This window comes from Hoplias malabaricus, chromosome 1 (genome assembly GCF_029633855.1).
Source record: "Hoplias malabaricus isolate fHopMal1 chromosome 1, fHopMal1.hap1, whole genome shotgun sequence".
Taxonomy (NCBI): Eukaryota; Metazoa; Chordata; class Actinopteri; order Characiformes; family Erythrinidae; genus Hoplias; species Hoplias malabaricus.
Genome location: NC_089800.1, coordinates 42837661 through 42854802, shown reverse-complemented (window position 1 = coordinate 42854802; position 17142 = coordinate 42837661). Strand labels below are relative to the sequence as shown.

At 38.5% G+C, this 17142-nt stretch overlaps 2 protein-coding genes across 3 annotated transcripts in view; one reads left to right on the top strand and one right to left on the bottom strand.

Annotated features, from left to right (window-relative positions):
• The window catches only part of cbl (Cbl proto-oncogene, E3 ubiquitin protein ligase), a 40197-nt gene extending 33608 nt beyond the window's left edge, over positions 1-6589 (bottom strand). For both annotated transcript variants that reach the window (XM_066678135.1, XM_066678136.1), the window contains exon 1: positions 5998-6589. In XM_066678135.1, coding sequence (XP_066534232.1) covers positions 5998-6144 — 147 coding nt within the window. In that variant the 5' untranslated portion in view covers positions 6145-6589. The remainder of the gene's footprint in view (positions 1-5997) is intronic.
• A 2165-nt stretch (positions 6590-8754) lies between these two features.
• Positions 8755-15125, top strand: drc12 (dynein regulatory complex subunit 12 homolog). The gene is made up of 6 exons (XM_066641678.1): positions 8755-8995; positions 9205-9270; positions 12605-12724; positions 12836-12928; positions 13189-13319; positions 13732-15125. The coding sequence occupies exons 1-6, from the start codon at positions 8935-8937 to the stop codon at positions 13858-13860; spliced, it is 600 nt and encodes a 199-aa protein (XP_066497775.1). The 5' UTR covers positions 8755-8934; the 3' UTR covers positions 13861-15125.
• The last annotated feature ends 2017 nt before the right edge of the window (positions 15126-17142 follow it).

Here is a 17142-nt window from a genome sequence, read left to right as displayed (position 1 = left end):
AGACAACAATGCAGGCAAATTAAAATTACATAAATGGATATTGGGTGAAGCTGCCATGTGCTGAGAATAAAAGGGAAATTCATCTAACACATATGATCAGATATCGTTAAGATATTTAAGATTTTAGAGAACTAATGTTGTAATTGTATAAGGAACACACAACCTACCATTATTAAAAATTGGTGTTTACATGAAGAATTAACCCAACCGTTACATTAATTTTATATTTATCAATATTTAACAGTGTATGTAATGTAATATACACTTATAATGTAACATACACTTGGCTGTGATACTCAAACACTAACACGCAATGCCAGTCAGAAAAGGCCTTGAAAAAGGCTTAAAATATATAATTTTTAAAAATGTTTGGATTTTTTTTTTGGATCTCTGAATGTAACTGCCGTCATATTTAAGGTGGAACAGAAAACTCGCTAAATACAAGAGTGATATAGATTTACTAAAAATGAGACATCTTGTTTAAGTACTCTAGCAGGCTCTAGTGACATTGAGTGAGAGAAAAAATAGAACTTGTCACTAACGTTACCTTGACTAAAACTACGGCTTGTTTTGGAACTGCTGGTCGGGCTGACACATTTAAGGTGGAAGAGAAAACTCGGGGGGATGCTAAGGCTTGTTCGCTAAACGTGAGTGTAATATCAATGTACTAAGAAAACAAATGTTGTTTAACTACTCTAGCAGGCTCTAGGAACATTGAGTGAGAGAAAAAGTAGAATTAACTTACTATACTTAATCTCTTTCACACATAGCTCCAACAGGCTTCATTTTCCGATGCTCATGCAGTGATGTTGTGCTGCCGTGCCATGCGAGATCAGCTGTGCACATTTTGCACCTAACGCTGTTCCTTGAAAGTGCTCCCATACTTTTGATGACTTGGGTCGTACATTTTTCTCTCTGCTTGTGCTAACATTATCCTCTGCTGTGACTGCCTCCGCCATTTTTCAAACCCTTCTTCCAGAGTTTGTCACGTGTAGCAACTGTACCTATGTGTATAATAACTTAGATCCAACTAATCGATTATTAAATTAGTTGCCAACTATTTTAACAATCGATTTTAATCGATTAGTTGTTGCAGCCCTATTTATTACTGAGTTACATAAGGGTCCAACTGATAAAACGGTGCTGTAACAAATTCACAGCCTCGTTTATTTTGAGTAACACCTCACTCTGGTGTCTTGGCTTTAATATTTCAGAGATTTTGTCCTTTTTTGTGTAAAATTAAACAAAGCTGTGCAGAAGTAATTTACGTGTTCAGAAAGTCAGTTGAGATGTGTCCGTGTCATTATAGGGACAGACAAGATGACTTTCTCTTTGTTAAATATATAGTAGAAAACAAAAGGCTGAAACATTCTCCAAACATGAAGAGGAGACTATGAGAAATATTACTTCAACAACTTGCAACACATTTCTGTTTGAGGGTCCAGTAAACCACTGAGCTGCTCGCTGTGGTGGATGGTGAAGCTACAGCACTGAAGTGGCGCGAGTGTCCCCCAGTTCAGCTCTCAACTCTCTGACCCCTTGAACACACATTTTTAGGTCCTAAAAAGAGAATATGTCCAAGGAATAGAGGACCTCTGGTCACCGCCGAACGGTTTCAAATTTAGTTCATGAATTGGAATGTGAAATATGGCTGAACTAACAACAGACTGTGTAGTGGCACCTCTACATTAGGTGTCAGTCAGCCCATGTGCAACACCTTGGCCGGCAGGCAAAAAAAAAAAAGATGCAATTTTTGAAGTGGAACATTCACACCACGTCTGAGGTGTTTTTGTCTCAACACTTTGAAATTGCAGAAAGACGATGGAAGAGGAAGAAATTAATTCATTGAGTAGAAGTGATAATTAATTTTTTAATTTTACTTTAAGCACTGCAATTAAACTAGACACACACCGAATTCACACCCGTCTACAGAACAACTCGGGGAGCTCAGCAGTCTTTCCAGGGGTCACTGGGGGGGACTTTGAGGCTCTGCTTCTGTGTGTTGCTCTTCTCATTAAAAGAGATTTTATCTTTAACTGCCGCGTTTTAGTTGTCAGCGTGTTGGTTCTTTAAGTTTTGTGTTCTGCTGTGAACTCACTGTTCAACCCGTCTTCTGGTCTGCAAACATGGCAATGGCACTCTGATTGGTTGATCTGATTTTAATGTAGAGAATAGAACAGGCTCTATTTGTAAATCTGATGCAGTGCCATAGTCAGTCAAGTTTCGGACTTGTGAAAGACACTGTTAATATACACTGTTTGTTTTCAAAAGATGACTTTTTTTAAGCACACAAAACAGTAAGCATATAGCCCCATGTAATTTTAGTCTGAATGCAGAGTCATTTACTGTTCAGATGGACAGATTAAATTACGTTTTTTTTTCTTTTTAAAATTTCAACCTAATCAGGGTTATTGTCACACTTATGAAATAATATGCTACTCTTCACTGAAACTGACACCTTGTAGCAGGACTGCATCTTATGACTTGACTACTGACTTATTAATTTATAAAATATAAATTAAGATTACATTATACAAGGTTTTGTGTGATTTCATTTCCATGTTGTTGGTCACCTTCAACGTCAGCATGCATGTAGTTTGTATTTAATGCATATCAGCCCTTAAGGCCACATTTATAGCAAGAAAGGTAATAAGGTATTATTAATTTACTAATAGAGTTTTATTTTAGGGACGTTGACTTCAACTTCATTAAGCACAAAAATTGTTTGCCCAAGAGACTCTTGCAGCATTTGAACCTAGATGGACTTACTTAAATGGACTTACTTAAATGGAAAAACTGGTGCTTTCTGTGACTACGTACCTGCATCCGGCCACATGCCAAGCCTTTCTTAATAATAAGTTTAAAGCTAAATTAGAGAGATGTTTTTTTTAACAAGGGTAATTTCATGTCTTCTATACATTAAACTTTGTCAAGACTGCAGAGCTGAGAAAAACAAATGAAACCTGTTCACAAAGTAATGAATAACCCTACTGTATGGCTTGCCAATAATTAGCCTGAACACTGAAGAAATCAGAGTTGCCATTCATTAACAACTAAATAAAAACGAGTGGAAATTCAGTCCACAATTTCTCCACACACCCGACAACAATAAATAAATAAATAATGACCTACATATAAAAGGAGGCCTTATTAGACTACTGATCTAAATCTTCAGCAGTAGCAGCAGTAAGAATTAAGAAAACATAATTACATTGACAGTTTTTAAGACATATATTTAAAAATGTTACAGAGGAGGTACTACATTATTTACTTCTACTAGTCTAACTGAATAGTGATCTGCGATTGTTTTAAATATTTGGCATTTACCTTTCATTCAGATTTTTCAGCTAAGATAACTACTGCTAGTTCAAAAATAAATTCAATTTGAGACATGTGCTGACATGATAGAAGACCTGCATATTTCCAACACTATTTCTAGAGTGACCAGGTCTAGCTAGTCTTTAAATGTATAACAATTTTAATGCAAAAACCACTGGTTAAGCTTGAAGAATTCACAAATATTACCAAACCTTATTTAGCATCTGCCACATTATGAAAAATGCCCCAAATGTTAGAACTCCAGTCACTAAAACCCGTGCAAGGGTAAAATTGCATTGTGTTAAGTCTGTGATTACAGTGTCTTTCATTTTAAAATCCACCATCACAGCTAAATATTCTGCCTCATTTTGTAAAGAGTATGAGCGTGTAACTTAAGGTCTGAGCAATTCAAGCTGCTTAACTTACAAGCTACTTCTCCTTTAAAAAAAAAAAAAGACCAGACCTAAAAAAAGGTTTTAGCTAAAAAATGAAAAATGAATTTAACTTCTTTCCATGAGAGAAATCTGCAAAAGACAAATAACAATAAACATTAAACTATGGCGTCTTTAGTGGATTTGCCTGCAAAGCCGCCAGTAAACCTGCGTCTTCAGAGAGAGACACATTGGTGTCACTTGTCTTGTTTTCTTTGCTCATTTATCGGCGAGGATCTCACCGGAAACATGAAGTCAGCAACAAACCACAACTTTTTTTCCATGAAGTGCAATTTTGCGCTGAACGTTGAGATGCAACAAAAAGCAGTAGATGTATACTGAACCACATCCAAAACTCAAAAGCAGACAGATGTTCACAAAGCTGTTTGATTAAACCTTAAACAATTCTGTTTAAGATACTTGCTTTAATGTTATTAACTGTAGGGTTTACTGTATGAGTATGAAGTCTTTGTTTAACTGTTACAGGTCTGCCATCAATAAAACAGGCTTAAAAGGCAGGGGATCATTAGACCTAGCCGTACAACTGCATCTGAAGCTAGAGCGTTTGAACATAAGACTTTTTACACCTTTTTGTATGCAAGCTTAAAGTTTGTTTACAGGCTTTAAAATCTTTAATCATATGAAGTTTGATATATTTTAGGCAAAAAAAAAAAAAAATCTCTGGCCTGTTTTGTCCATGTCAGAATTGTCTATGATAAATCCATTCTGTCCTGTACAGAGGTAAAAATATAACCGATCAGACGATGGCTAGCAAACAGATACCTGCAAAAGATATAGACCTGAAAAAAAAAAACCTTGCAGCTACTCGAGTTTGCTAAAGAAATCTTTTTGATAGCGTGCTGCAGCCCCTAAGGACGGTAGTGTACCACAAAGCAGGAGCTCACATTTAACCACATAACTTAAGCCCAAACTTATGTATTATCCATTAGAAATGTCCCACAGAACCGGCTTGACATTGGCCTTATGTTCACTGGCTATACGAAAAGATCCTGCTTTGTGTACCAGTCAGGTCATCTCAGAGCTAACTTTTATTAGTGTTAACATTATGGGATTATTGTATACACTATTCATGAGTCCACGAGTGTAACTTGTATCAATAACGTTATTTTCGTCTGTTTAAATAGGGACTTATGAAGCATTAGCTTTGATGAGTATATGACAGAACAGATGTACATCGTCGCCTTAGATTTCCATATGAACTTTGCAACTTCTGTGTGCTAAAAGAACTATATTGATGACTATATCTTCCTAATGTTTTCATACTAAATTTGCATCGTTGTCAATATCTAAACAACCTATAAAAATATAACAGAAATATTTCTATCCACAGTAGCCATGTAGCTACTCCACACTGAATCGAGGCCAAAATTATCCACTTTTCCGGTTAAAACGGCAGGTTCTGCACAAGAACATTCAATATTTCAATGGCCTTGCCTTTTACAAAACAAAATTTTCTAAGTCGATGGTGGAAGTTTGCTAGAAAATCACTGTTTAGAGAGCTAACGCGTTTAGCTAATTGTCTTAGCAACTCTGCCATATTGCATCAAGTATAAAGCCCCTCGCGCAGGCCACAGGACTGAAGAGTCGGAATCGATTCCCAAATCAACTCTTTCTGTTCGCTGCTATAGTCCCATCGGCTAAAACAAATGTTTTAAAAAGGTCCTTTGTCCTATTGGCTACAAACTGTCGTAATCATGCATGAATGATCATGGTGTGAAGCATTTTACTGATTAACAGTTTTCCCCCTGCTTCTTTTCTTTTTATTACATTTTGCTACCATGTATGTCTTGCGTACTTTTAAGGAAGTTTACGTGGTATTAGGTGTAATGGCTTATACAAGTGGTATCTGTGTTGCAGTGCGTCAAACACATTTCTATCATGTAACGATAGACAAATTTAGACGCTGAATGTCAGTTGACTGAATTGCTGTATAGACGTTGTAGTCTCCTAATATTTTTCTGACAAATTCTAGCTGAAAGGGAACAACCAGGAACACCCTAACCAGACTCAAACATCTATCTGTAACATTAATAGTCTACTTAATGCCCAGGCGTATTATATTAAAAAATTAAGTGAGTTGGGAATCGATGCTCAGAATCGACTCAGTAGAATCAGGGTCGATTGGAATATTTCTGGACTCGAGCAGCCCTAGCTAAAGCTAATTCAGCTAACACAAGCGTTAATTAATTTACAGCTTTCTCTAAATAAAAAAACGTTATTCGCGTACCTTGTCCATGAATTTCCAGCACTTCTCCACGGTCTTCTTGTCCACGGCTCCGGGCTGGTGGTGGGAGTGGTGGAGGTGGTGGTGCGGCTGGAAGGCGTCCTTCATCATCCCGATGAGTCCGCCGCCTTTCTTCGAGTTTCCGGCCATAGCTCGGCTCCGCGGAGTCGGTCAGTGCCGCGGCTGAGACCCCGCTGCCGGGCCGAGCTCCCTCCTCCTCCTGCCACGGGCTGAACAGTAGCGCTGGGTCCCCGGAGCTCCCGGGGAGAGAGAGACCGAAAGCCCGAGAGAGCGTCTGCGGCAAGAGAGAGCTCTACAGCCCGCAGACTGCCATCAAACCCCAGCCACAGCCGCGCTACACCGCGCCATCGCCCGTTAACGGAGCTGAGCTAAAAGAAACAGGCACCAAATAATCGGCGTACACTACTACTGATGTCGGTTCAGCCGAGGTCGTCTCGATTCTTCTTCTACTTAAAGAAACAACTGCCTTTTCTCCGAGCGTCCTTTCTTCCTCCCCCCGCCTCTACTTTCAGCAATGCTTCGTGAACGAGTCGACTCTTGAGAATCAACTCTTACTGAAGCGTCGATTTATTGTCGTGTACAAACGTTTGAACATATGTCATATTTTAAAGGTTTTCTGAATAAATCATTGTTAACAATTATGGATCTGGTATTTTCAGAAAAAATGCATTATTTTCCTGGATTTATTTATGGCTCCACCTACTCAGCCTCCCCATCCCTTTTTCCTATTTATTTTTGTAAAATGGATTTTTTAATTCAGAGATAGGATGAAGAGCTTAAATTTAAAGTTAAATGAAAAAAATGAAAGATACAAAGTCAGCAACTGAATGAATTGTCGCTTGTGGCCCGAAGGAGTCGACTCTTGGTGGGCCGAGTCTGTTGATCCGGCTCCACAGGCGATTCTTAGGGGTGCTGACCCCCCCCTCCCAAACTCTCACATTCTCTCTCTCTCTCTCTCTCTCTCTCTCTTTCTCACACACACACACACACATTTTTTGTTAACAACACTAACTGCACAATTTTTCTCATTGAATACTGAGCTTGGGGGGCTTGAGTGACTAGATGAGAATGAGTGCATTTCAGGGCAGGAGAGTTGGGGTGAGTATGTCATGTCAGAAAAATTATAATAATAACTCATTCATTCATCTTCTGTAACCGCTTATCAAATTCAGGGTTGTGGTGGATCCGGAGCTTATGCCGAATCACTGGGAGTAAGGCAGGAACAGGGCAGCAGTCCTTCGCAGGGTGACACACACTCATAGACACCTTTGAGTAGCCAATCCACCTACCAGCATGTGTTTTTTGGACCATGGGAGGAAACAGGAACACCCGGAGGAAACCCACGTGGACACAGGGAGGACACACAGACAGTCACCCGGAGCAGGGCTCGAAGCCACAACCCCAGGACCCTGAATGCTGTGTGACAGTGACACTACCTGTTGTGTCACTGTGAAATCCCTAAAATTACAATTATTTACATTCCGATTAGACACATTTATTCAACTGATCCGTTATCAATTTTATGAAGACCATTTACAGATTCTGAGGATATGCTAGAGACTAACTATTACACAGGTGAAAGCCATGCTATATTCATTTACATTCTTTTCAGCTCTTAAGAACATAATAAAACTGTTGGGCACACAAATACTTTTTTTTAAAAACATTTTTGATAAAAAATAACTCCTCTCACAGTGGCAGCTGTGTTCTTTATGATATGATTTGATACAAAAATAAAAATAGGAATCATTGCCTGCATACACAATACAGGTAATACAACATATAGACAGGTCTCCTTTTCATATTATCTAGTACTGTAGTTAAATCGGTTACTTTTTAGGAAAAATGAGAAAGAGTTTGGTATTCAGGACAGCAACCCAAACTGAAGACTTGTGCAATTTTAAGGGCATCTGCTCACCCTGCTGTGGGCAGTGAAATCACATAATTCGTCATAATTTAGGTACCAGATTTGGCCAGTGGAATAACAAAAGAGCCGAGCTGAGTTGAGTAGAGTCATGTAGGATCCATGCAGTAGAAAATTACAGGTTACAGGCTTACACATGTCAATTTGGAGTTAGAAGTTATGACGAGATAGATGCCTATCATGCTATAACATCAATTAGCTGATACACAGTAGTAGTTTAGCACCTTGACTTTATTATCAACACACAGGCCTACACATGGCACAACTTCTCTCACTTGGATTAAAACAATGAACAGTGTGTGACTGACAATCTCCCACATTAGCACATGTGTTGTGTCTGCAGAGAGAAAAAGAAAAGAGAAAAAATGGATCACACCATCTGCAAGGTAAGGGGGACTGCTGTATTTGTTGTTAAAGATGTTTAAAACTAGACTTTCTTTTGTTTAAACACCCCCCCCCCCCAGCTTATCAGAAACAAACATGGGTTTTCTATACAAAAAAAAGACAAAACAGGGAACAAAAATAATAACATAATAAAGAAATTAACTAGAAAAAGCAATGTAAAAGTCTCTCTCTCTCTCTCTCTCTCTCTCTCTCTATATATATATATATATATATATATATATATATATATATATATATATATATATATATATAGCCTGAGTATTTTCCAGAGTCAGTTTTAGATCATTGTGCATTCAGTCTTAGATCAGAACCTGTGAGACGCGGAAGCGAGGCACTCATCCTGTCATCACAACTCTTTCACTCTTTACTGTCCGCTCTCCACGCAGAAGGGCTTAACGATCCCTGTACACGCCCCCGCTCATCTCTCAGCCAATGGGATTTTTTTGGAGGGAACCTGAAAAGAAGGAGCGTGATTGGCTGACTCCTCTCTCTCGGCGTTACCTCGCAACCGGAGCGCTGTGTGCCGTAGTCGGTTTAAACCAAACAGCCGAAACGAGCTTTTAGTCCGAGAAGAGCTGTTTTACCACAACATGCCTCCAAAGAAACGGAAAGGAAAAGCCAAAAAGCCCAAACACGCCGAACCTGGACAAGGTCTTTACTCTTTTCTGCGTTATAGAATAAAAGTACTTTACACTATGCTATAATAGAGTCATGACAGCACCAGAGTCCGAAACCAGCTTGAGTGCACAAAATGGCAGAATGTTTGACTGAATGTGTGAAAGGACCCTGGGCCCTTTAACAGCAGTGAATGACTGGTCTGATGATGTGGCAGGTATTTTCATTTTGTTTTTCTTATTTAGGTGATGAATTTGCTGAAAAGTACAGGAGAAGTGTGTTGGATGTGGCTGTCCTAAAAGATCGGCTTGGTAAGAAAAACCACAGAGGCTTTGGGTATGAACTCTTTTGAATCAAATGTATTAACATAAGTACTAAATCCTGAGGATGTTATCAGACATACAAAGCTTTCACGTCAGTGGTGACAAAATGTTAATTCCCAGTATATTTTTTGTTTTGTGATTTATTTACCATAATATCACATTTTTACATATTTACATATTTACAGACCACTTCATTTTGAAGTATTATTATTTTGCACTATTATTATCATTTTTTCCTCACTGTCAGTTTTATCTGGTCAGCTTCACCATCTATACAGTATTGCTGTTACACATTTTATCCTGTTCATCAGAGGTCATCAGTCCCAGAGGAGCAGGGCTGAGCAGGTATTAAATGGGTCAGCACTGCAGTGACTATAGTTTGTTCATTTAATGTGCGATGCTCAGAGTGGCTCACAAATAACAGTAATAGCAGTTTTTGAACAATTGGTTTACTTCTAGTCGATTGGCAATGATGGAAGATTCTGGAAAACTTTCCAAGCACATAAAGTACATTCATAATTAACAAATAGCTGAAGATTGAAAACATTCAGAGAATGGGTTTTATTAAACTGGTACCTTGGATCCATAGCCTACACTTTTTGAAAGTAGCCTCAGGAACCACTGTTACATATGATCCCTTGGCGTTTTCAGCTGTAAACCCTCCTTACATGCCAAATTGTGCATCTTCATAGAATATGGAGATACATTTAAAGTTAAAGGTCCAGCTTCATACGCATTCATAAGCCACCCTCCCCAAATACTTCTGAGTTCACCTCCCCATTTCAACCTCTACGGGCATGGTCTGTACTAGCTAATTATTATTATTATTATGAAGCATGATAGAGAGGGGGCGGCACGGTGGCGCAGCAGGTAGTGTCGTAGTCACACAGCTCCAGGGGCCTGGAGGTTGTGGGTTCGATTCCCGCTCCGGGTGACTGTCTGTGAGGAGTTGGTGTGTTCTCCCCGTGTCCGCGTGGGTTTCCTCCGCGTGCTCTGGTTTCCTCCCACAGTCCAAAAACACACGTTGCAGGTGGATTGGCGACTCGAAAGTGTGAATGTGTGTGTGTCTGTGTTGCCCTGTGAAGGACTGGCGTCCCCTCCAGGGTGTATTCCCGCATTGCGCCCGATGATTCCAGGTAGGCTCTGGACCCCCCGCAACCCTAAATTGGATAAGCGGTTACAGATAATAGATGGATGGATGGATGATAGAGAGGAATAAAACATTCTTCTATGAGAAAAAAATCTGTTTATATTTGGGGGTTTGTTCATGAACGTCAAATGAATAGTTATAACAGAAAATAAAACAAACCAAAGGCATAAACATCAGTTCTGTACAAAAAACACAGTAATTTTTGAGACACTTTTGTTAATATCTGCAACACAGAAGTCCTTCAGAACTAGAAGATGAAGTCAGACAGGCCCTGAGGTCACTGCCAAGGAAGAAAGCCACAGGAATCAATAACACTGCAATGGAAATATTTCAAGATTCTGGAGATGATTCAGTTACAGAGCTAACCAAATAATGTCAACAAATCTGGAAAACTGCTCAATTGGTGGCAGATTGGTAGAGGTCAGTTTATATCACCATAGCAAAGAAAAGAAAAAAGAAAGAATATGCAGACTGTTGTACAGTCTTCCAAATTTTACACAACAGTAAAATGATCAAACCAGACTAGGGCCTTACAATTAAACAGATCCTCCAGGCTTCCAAACAGGTTTTGGGGGAAGCAGTGTAAGATCACTATGAATGTATGCTGGAAAAACTGAAAAGGCATTGGAATTCAAAAGGAAATAAATATGATTTACTGACTACAGCCTTGATGGCGTCAGCCATGTAAAACAATGGAAAATTCTCAGGAAATGGGTTTACTGGAGCATTTCATTATTCTGATGAGGAACATCTACACTGATTGAAAGCCACAGACTTTGACTAGTTTGTGATTTGTTTTTAATTTTATTGAGAGTTTCTTCCACTGAAAAAGTTCAAAGAACCCATTTCTAATGTATTTTTTTCTACCAACTTGACTGTTTTATGTAAATGTAAAAAGAGATAATTGGATTCTTGATACATTTTAAAAAAGTTGGGCAGGGCAAAGTAAGAGTAAAAAAAATAATTTAATGCCTGAAAATACTGAAAAATAGTAGGACAGGAACATAGTGAACTCTATTTTTTACCACAAAGGATTTCCTCATTAACCACCTCTGTCTGTGTTCTCACCAGAAGCTTGATCAAGAAAAATAAACCCTCCAAAGATCAACGAAAGGCTTGATAATTAGCATAACATTATAAAATACTCATTAATCTACCATGATAATCAGTAAACTTTAGAATAAAATGTATTGTTTAAATGCCCTGAATAAAAAATGGAGAGTGTCTGACTTTCTTAAGAGGATGAGAACATAATCATTTCTATAAATTTAGCTTTTATCTTAAGATTTTATCTTAAGTTTTTCTAATGAAAGCTTTGTGAATCTGGCTGCAGAACATTGTAACATTTCATCTCATTTACATGAGTTGGCATTCATTTGTAAAACTACAAAACCACATTTGAGAAAAGTTGGGATGATCTGCAAAATGTAAATAAAAACAATGCAATGATGTGCAAATCATTTATATCCCATTTTTAATTAGTACAAATAGTGCTAATATGTTTTGAAATATGTCATTAAATTCAGCAGCATGGACATGTATATATATATATATTTCTAAAAGCAATACAATTCCCTGGTTTCAGCATTTGCAATGTTGTTTTGTACCAATTTCAGTAAAATATATGGTTTTACATATCAAAATAATTACATTCTGTTTTTATTTACATTTTGCTGATCATCCCAGCTTTTTGGATTTGGGTTTATAGTTAGCAGCTTGAGGATATTTTTGTCATCAGATGTTTTTGTTCATGTATTAAATCAAAGCCATATTGGAGGGGAAGTGATACTGACATTTGAAGCTTGTGATCCAAAACATTCATCCAGGTTACTAAGGGCCCATGTACCTTGTTTTGTCAGTTAACCTTCCATCTATTAGTGTCTGCCGGGTACAGTATTGATGCCCTCATTTACTAACCCTCATAGGGCTGGCTTTCTGGAAAAGGATTAAACCTGGCCCTGGACTACAAAGGACTCTGAACAAAGATACATTTATTTACGGAAACTCTGGGAACTGGGAAAACTGGGAAAACAGTTCATGGCCATATTGAAAGTTCTTTAATAACAAAACACAATAGGCTACTGTGTAAATTCTTTTGAAACTGATAAAAATAAACAGAAACTTATAAGGTATTATTATTATTCTCATGAGTGCTCAATTCTTATCATTTAGCTCTGAAGACGGATGCAGCACACCAGGTGATGTCAGAGAGAGATGATTTGAAGTGCCAGATAAGAGACTTGAAGCAGGTGCTTTCTCAAGAGAAACTAGACATGAAGGATATCACTGCAGGTCTGTAAATTTAATGCTTCAGATATTGGCCCTGTAAATTGTGGATTTTAAGGACATTTGTACAGCAAGTAATGGATTTTTTAAAACTTCATTCATTATTCTCCTCTTTAGATCTCAACCATCAGTATAAAACCTTACAAACAGACCTGGGAGCTAAAGTGAAGCATTTAGAAAACAGGGTGCTGGTACTTCAGACAGAGCTTGGTGAGTCCAGTCACTGATGTATTTTGAACCACAGCACTTCAGATTACCTTCCTAAGGTCAGTAAAATGATCAGTAGCAGGCGGCATCGAAGCCCCAAGAGGTGAGCGATTAAATGAAATGTAAAATGAAAATGTATGGCTCCTTTAAGGCTCTTTATTGCCAGTTCAGTGCATGTTGTTTACAGTGCAGTCCATTAAATAAATGTCTGCCAAACAGCTAGTGCTGTATGTGTACTTTCTATGATTTTTTTTAAATAATAGATCAGTGTCAGGGTGATTTAAAGACAGAAAGAGAGCAGCGAGAGCAAATGGAGGAGGAGAAAAATGCCCATATCCGTGATCTCCAAAGCAAACTGGACAATATGGAGATGGGGTATGAGAAGATCTTACATGTAAGTCAACACAGAAGCTCATAACATAAACCCAATAATGAGCAGGTACAGTGCTTAATGCAGAGTAAAGAGCAAAAACTACTGTATTTTGTATTCTGTACTCGATGCATAGTTTTGCTGGAGCCTTGGTGGATGGCATATTTTAAATCTATTATTTTCAAAAAGCACACCATCCCCTGTTTCTCTGTGCAATTTCACATTCAAAGAAATAATGATGTCCCTCACTGACATAATATATTACTGACATAATGGTAAGATACTGTCAAAATGATTGACAGCCACATTATTCTTAGCGCTCCAGAAACACCATTTTATGCATCTTTTGCTACACTTGGTGCTGCAACCAAAACTATGAAAAAAGCACTGTTCCCTGTTATAAGCACCCATCAGTGACTTTGATTGAAATTCACAGGGCTGTTTGGACAGTTTGCTCGCTCATTTAGCTGAATCTCAGAGCCAGTGGGAAGATGAGAGCCTGGATATTCATCAAGAGTTCAAGGACATGCTTGCTGATCTCGGGTTAAACCCACAGTACATATAAGACAGACAGTACTGGGAAATCTGAAGTTAATATAAAATCCATGTAGACCATTATAGATGTACAGACACAGGAAAAGTTATGCAAATATTGATTACTGTTAAATAAAATCTCATTGATTGTTCAAAGATAATTAATAAACAATTCAGCCACTCAGATGCAAACAAAGTAATTTAGAGCAGAAAGCAGTATTTTGTAGAAACCGCAGCGATGTTTAGAACCAGTAAACCTGTGTACATCATGAATTTAATCATTTTACCAAAATAACTGTGTATTCTGACTTTTTGTTTTTTTATGTTGTCCTTGGGCTGTTAGTAGTGTACCACTTTGCTTTACAACACAAGCTATGTAATTTAGGGATGAGTCGAGATGGTGTTTGTGTTTCAAAATGAATCATCCAACATCAGCACCTGACCTCACTACTGCTCATGTTATCAGACCCCGAAATGCTCTAATCTTGAGCTTCTCTAAGTTAGTCAAAGTATACTGTAGCAAAAAGGGACAAACTGTAAGTTAATACCCTTTCTATTAGAAGAAATGTTGGCTGAGTAGTGTGTATGCATTTATTTCCATTTATTTTTTAAGAATTTTAGCACGTTTCCTTGTCTTTGTTTTCTATGCAGTTATGTTTTAAGACTATGCATGGGTTGCTATTGCTTTACTAACTCTCTTTATATTGTTTGCATTTGTTACTAATTATTTACTAATATGTTAATCGGTGGCTGCCCTACATAGTTTAATATTATAATACAGAATATCTAGTATGATTATTAGGAATGCTAATACCATGATGCAAACTTGAAGAAATCCAGTCTGTTAAGATATAAATTAACCATCACAAGAAAGCTGTACTGCATGATTATCATCAGTGATGCTCTATTAATTTTATCTTATGCAAGCGCCTGTAATGTCTGATTTGATCAGTAAATCAGGATTGAGCAGCTTAAGTGTTGACAATGTAGTCGGATATGAATAACTCAATATATGCAGAGATTTTGTACAATGGCTCTGTGATGAGAACATAAAAAAATGCTCATTACACAGTGGGTGGGCAGGTAACGTGGGGGACGTCAGTGAGGGGTGTGAGTAAATCTAAAGCCTAGCCCCAATCTCCAGTCCAGAATGTTCCTCCACTCTGAGAACAGTTCTGTCTGCAGCCTCTAGGTGTCTCTGTTGGTTCAGTTTTATTCCCCCTCTCCACCTGGGCTCCAACGTACATCTGACACCCCTACTTTGTTCCATTATTTTAAATAGCTGCTAATAAAAATTACACCAAAAAAAAAGCAAAACCCACTTTTCATCGCTCCTCTTTTTGTCAGCACTGTTAAAAGACATGCAGAAAGCTCCACAGGCTTCATATGAGAGATTGATTCACTCTTGTTAAGGCAAAAGCATAACATAATTTCTTGAGAGTGCCAGCTGTCTGGATGAATTTAAAGAGAATGAAAACACAGAAGCTTTTCACAAAGGTACCACACGTATATGGACCACCTTCACTGCAGTTTCATTAACCATAGGCTTGGGCTGCGACAATCATTATGACATCACTGTAGTGGACAGAAATCTTAATCATACAATAGTTACTGGGTTGTGAGTTAAAACGGCTGGTCTTTGAGTGTGAAATTTGATGCGCTCCAGGCAGCAGATTTATTGCCTCTGCTGCCAAACACAATGATAAACCTCTGGCAGTGTATGAAATTTTGGTCCCGAATTTTGCACTGCCTGCCCATTATGTGTTCTGCCTTGTGCCCAGTGATTCAGTATAGCCTTGGAATCGAGCAGGAAAAGACCATGAACACATTTAAGCAACCACCTGTTCTTTGCCTGGTTAAATGCTTCTTCTGTGTAAAGGAAAACCTGTTTAAAATGTCTCTTTAAATAACATTTAATGGTTGTACAGCACAGAGTTCTCCTGTTAGGAAACTTCTTTACTAAGAGCAGTCCAAGCTTCAGGTGTTATCCCAGCCAAAAAACTCACTCAAATGAAGAAAAAACAGTCAAATCACTTCTACAGCATACGTCACATACTGTATAAGCTGCTTAAGCCATCTTCCCACGCCCCTGAGTTGAGGACTTGCTTAACAACTCTACTAAATGGTTCTTTAAGTGCTACAGGAGCTTTATTTATGTAAAAGATTCTTTAAACCTCAAAGAGCTTCTTTGTGCTCAAGCATCTGCTTTACAAAAGTGGCTCTTTGAAGAACCATGATTTGAAAGGCTCATCGTTGCTCCTGGAGATACCTACTGCTTTATTTAATGTAAGAGTGAAACCAGAGAGGAACAGATCTTTACTTTGGATAAGGGTTTAAATACTGAGCCGATCAAAGATTTACTGAGGAGTGAGGAGGGATTCCAACTCATGTTTTGGATGGACAGAGTTTGGCTATTTCCCTGCTCTGATGAGTTGAATCAGGTGTGTTTGAGCAGGACAAATCACAAAGCTGTGTCAGACCCTGGTCCTCTGAGAGTCATCTTCCTAAATAAACCTCTGCTTGAGTAAAACAGCAAGAGTATTAGCTCTCTTAATAGAACCAACACCTATCAGCATAGAATATTACATTTGTTTTGTGTTGTGTTGTGCTCCTATGTTTGGATCCTTCATCTCAGACTAGGACTTACACCTTAGACACTTTGTTTTGACTCTGATTTGCACCTCGGAAACTCGGGACTAGTGGCATATATTGGTCTGTTCAGAACGGGATGGGTTTCAAATGAGAATGAGACTGTTTACTCCAATTTGCAGAGGTTTATATCATTTAATTTTCTGTCTGTTACCTGGTGAAAGCCCTCTTTTTTGAGAAAACATGAGCAAAAGCAGGGATTGATTTTTCCTTTAGGGCACAGATTCATGAAACCGACCAAATTCAGTAACTTTGACCCATACAGCCTTTACAGCACAACTATTTTGTTTTCCCTCCACATCTTGTTTGAGGGTCTTTGGAGCCTGTCGCTGCAGTGCCAGTCAGGTGAAGGCCGATGTCTCTTGTTGATCTGGCTGGTGGGCAATCAATGTTTCCCCATCTGAGTGCTATCGATCAGACAGAAGAGAAAAGACACCAAACAAAGCAAACAAATAACTTTTTTTGTGTGTGTTTGACAGACATGATGTCGAAACATTTTTTTGTCCTGGTGGTTTAAACACAGGGGGCAGAATACTAAACTTGATGGTATCTTACCTTGCACTCTTGGGCACTGAAGGTCCTCAGCAAGGCTAATCCTCCATCAGACACCAGGTCTCCTTATGACCCGCACGGACACTGAGACTGCAATGAGAATACAGCTACA

Coding starts and splice junctions, on each gene's coding strand:
- drc12 (XM_066641678.1), top strand. CDS start 8,935: ATGCCTCCAAAGAAACGGAAAGGAAAAGCCAAAAAGCCCAAACACGCC. Junction 12,725..12,835: donor CATGAAGGATATCACTGCAG/GTCTGTAAATTT, acceptor TCTCCTCTTTAG/ATCTCAACCATCAGTATAAA. Junction 12,929..13,188: donor GGTACTTCAGACAGAGCTTG/GTGAGTCCAGTC, acceptor TTTAAATAATAG/ATCAGTGTCAGGGTGATTTA.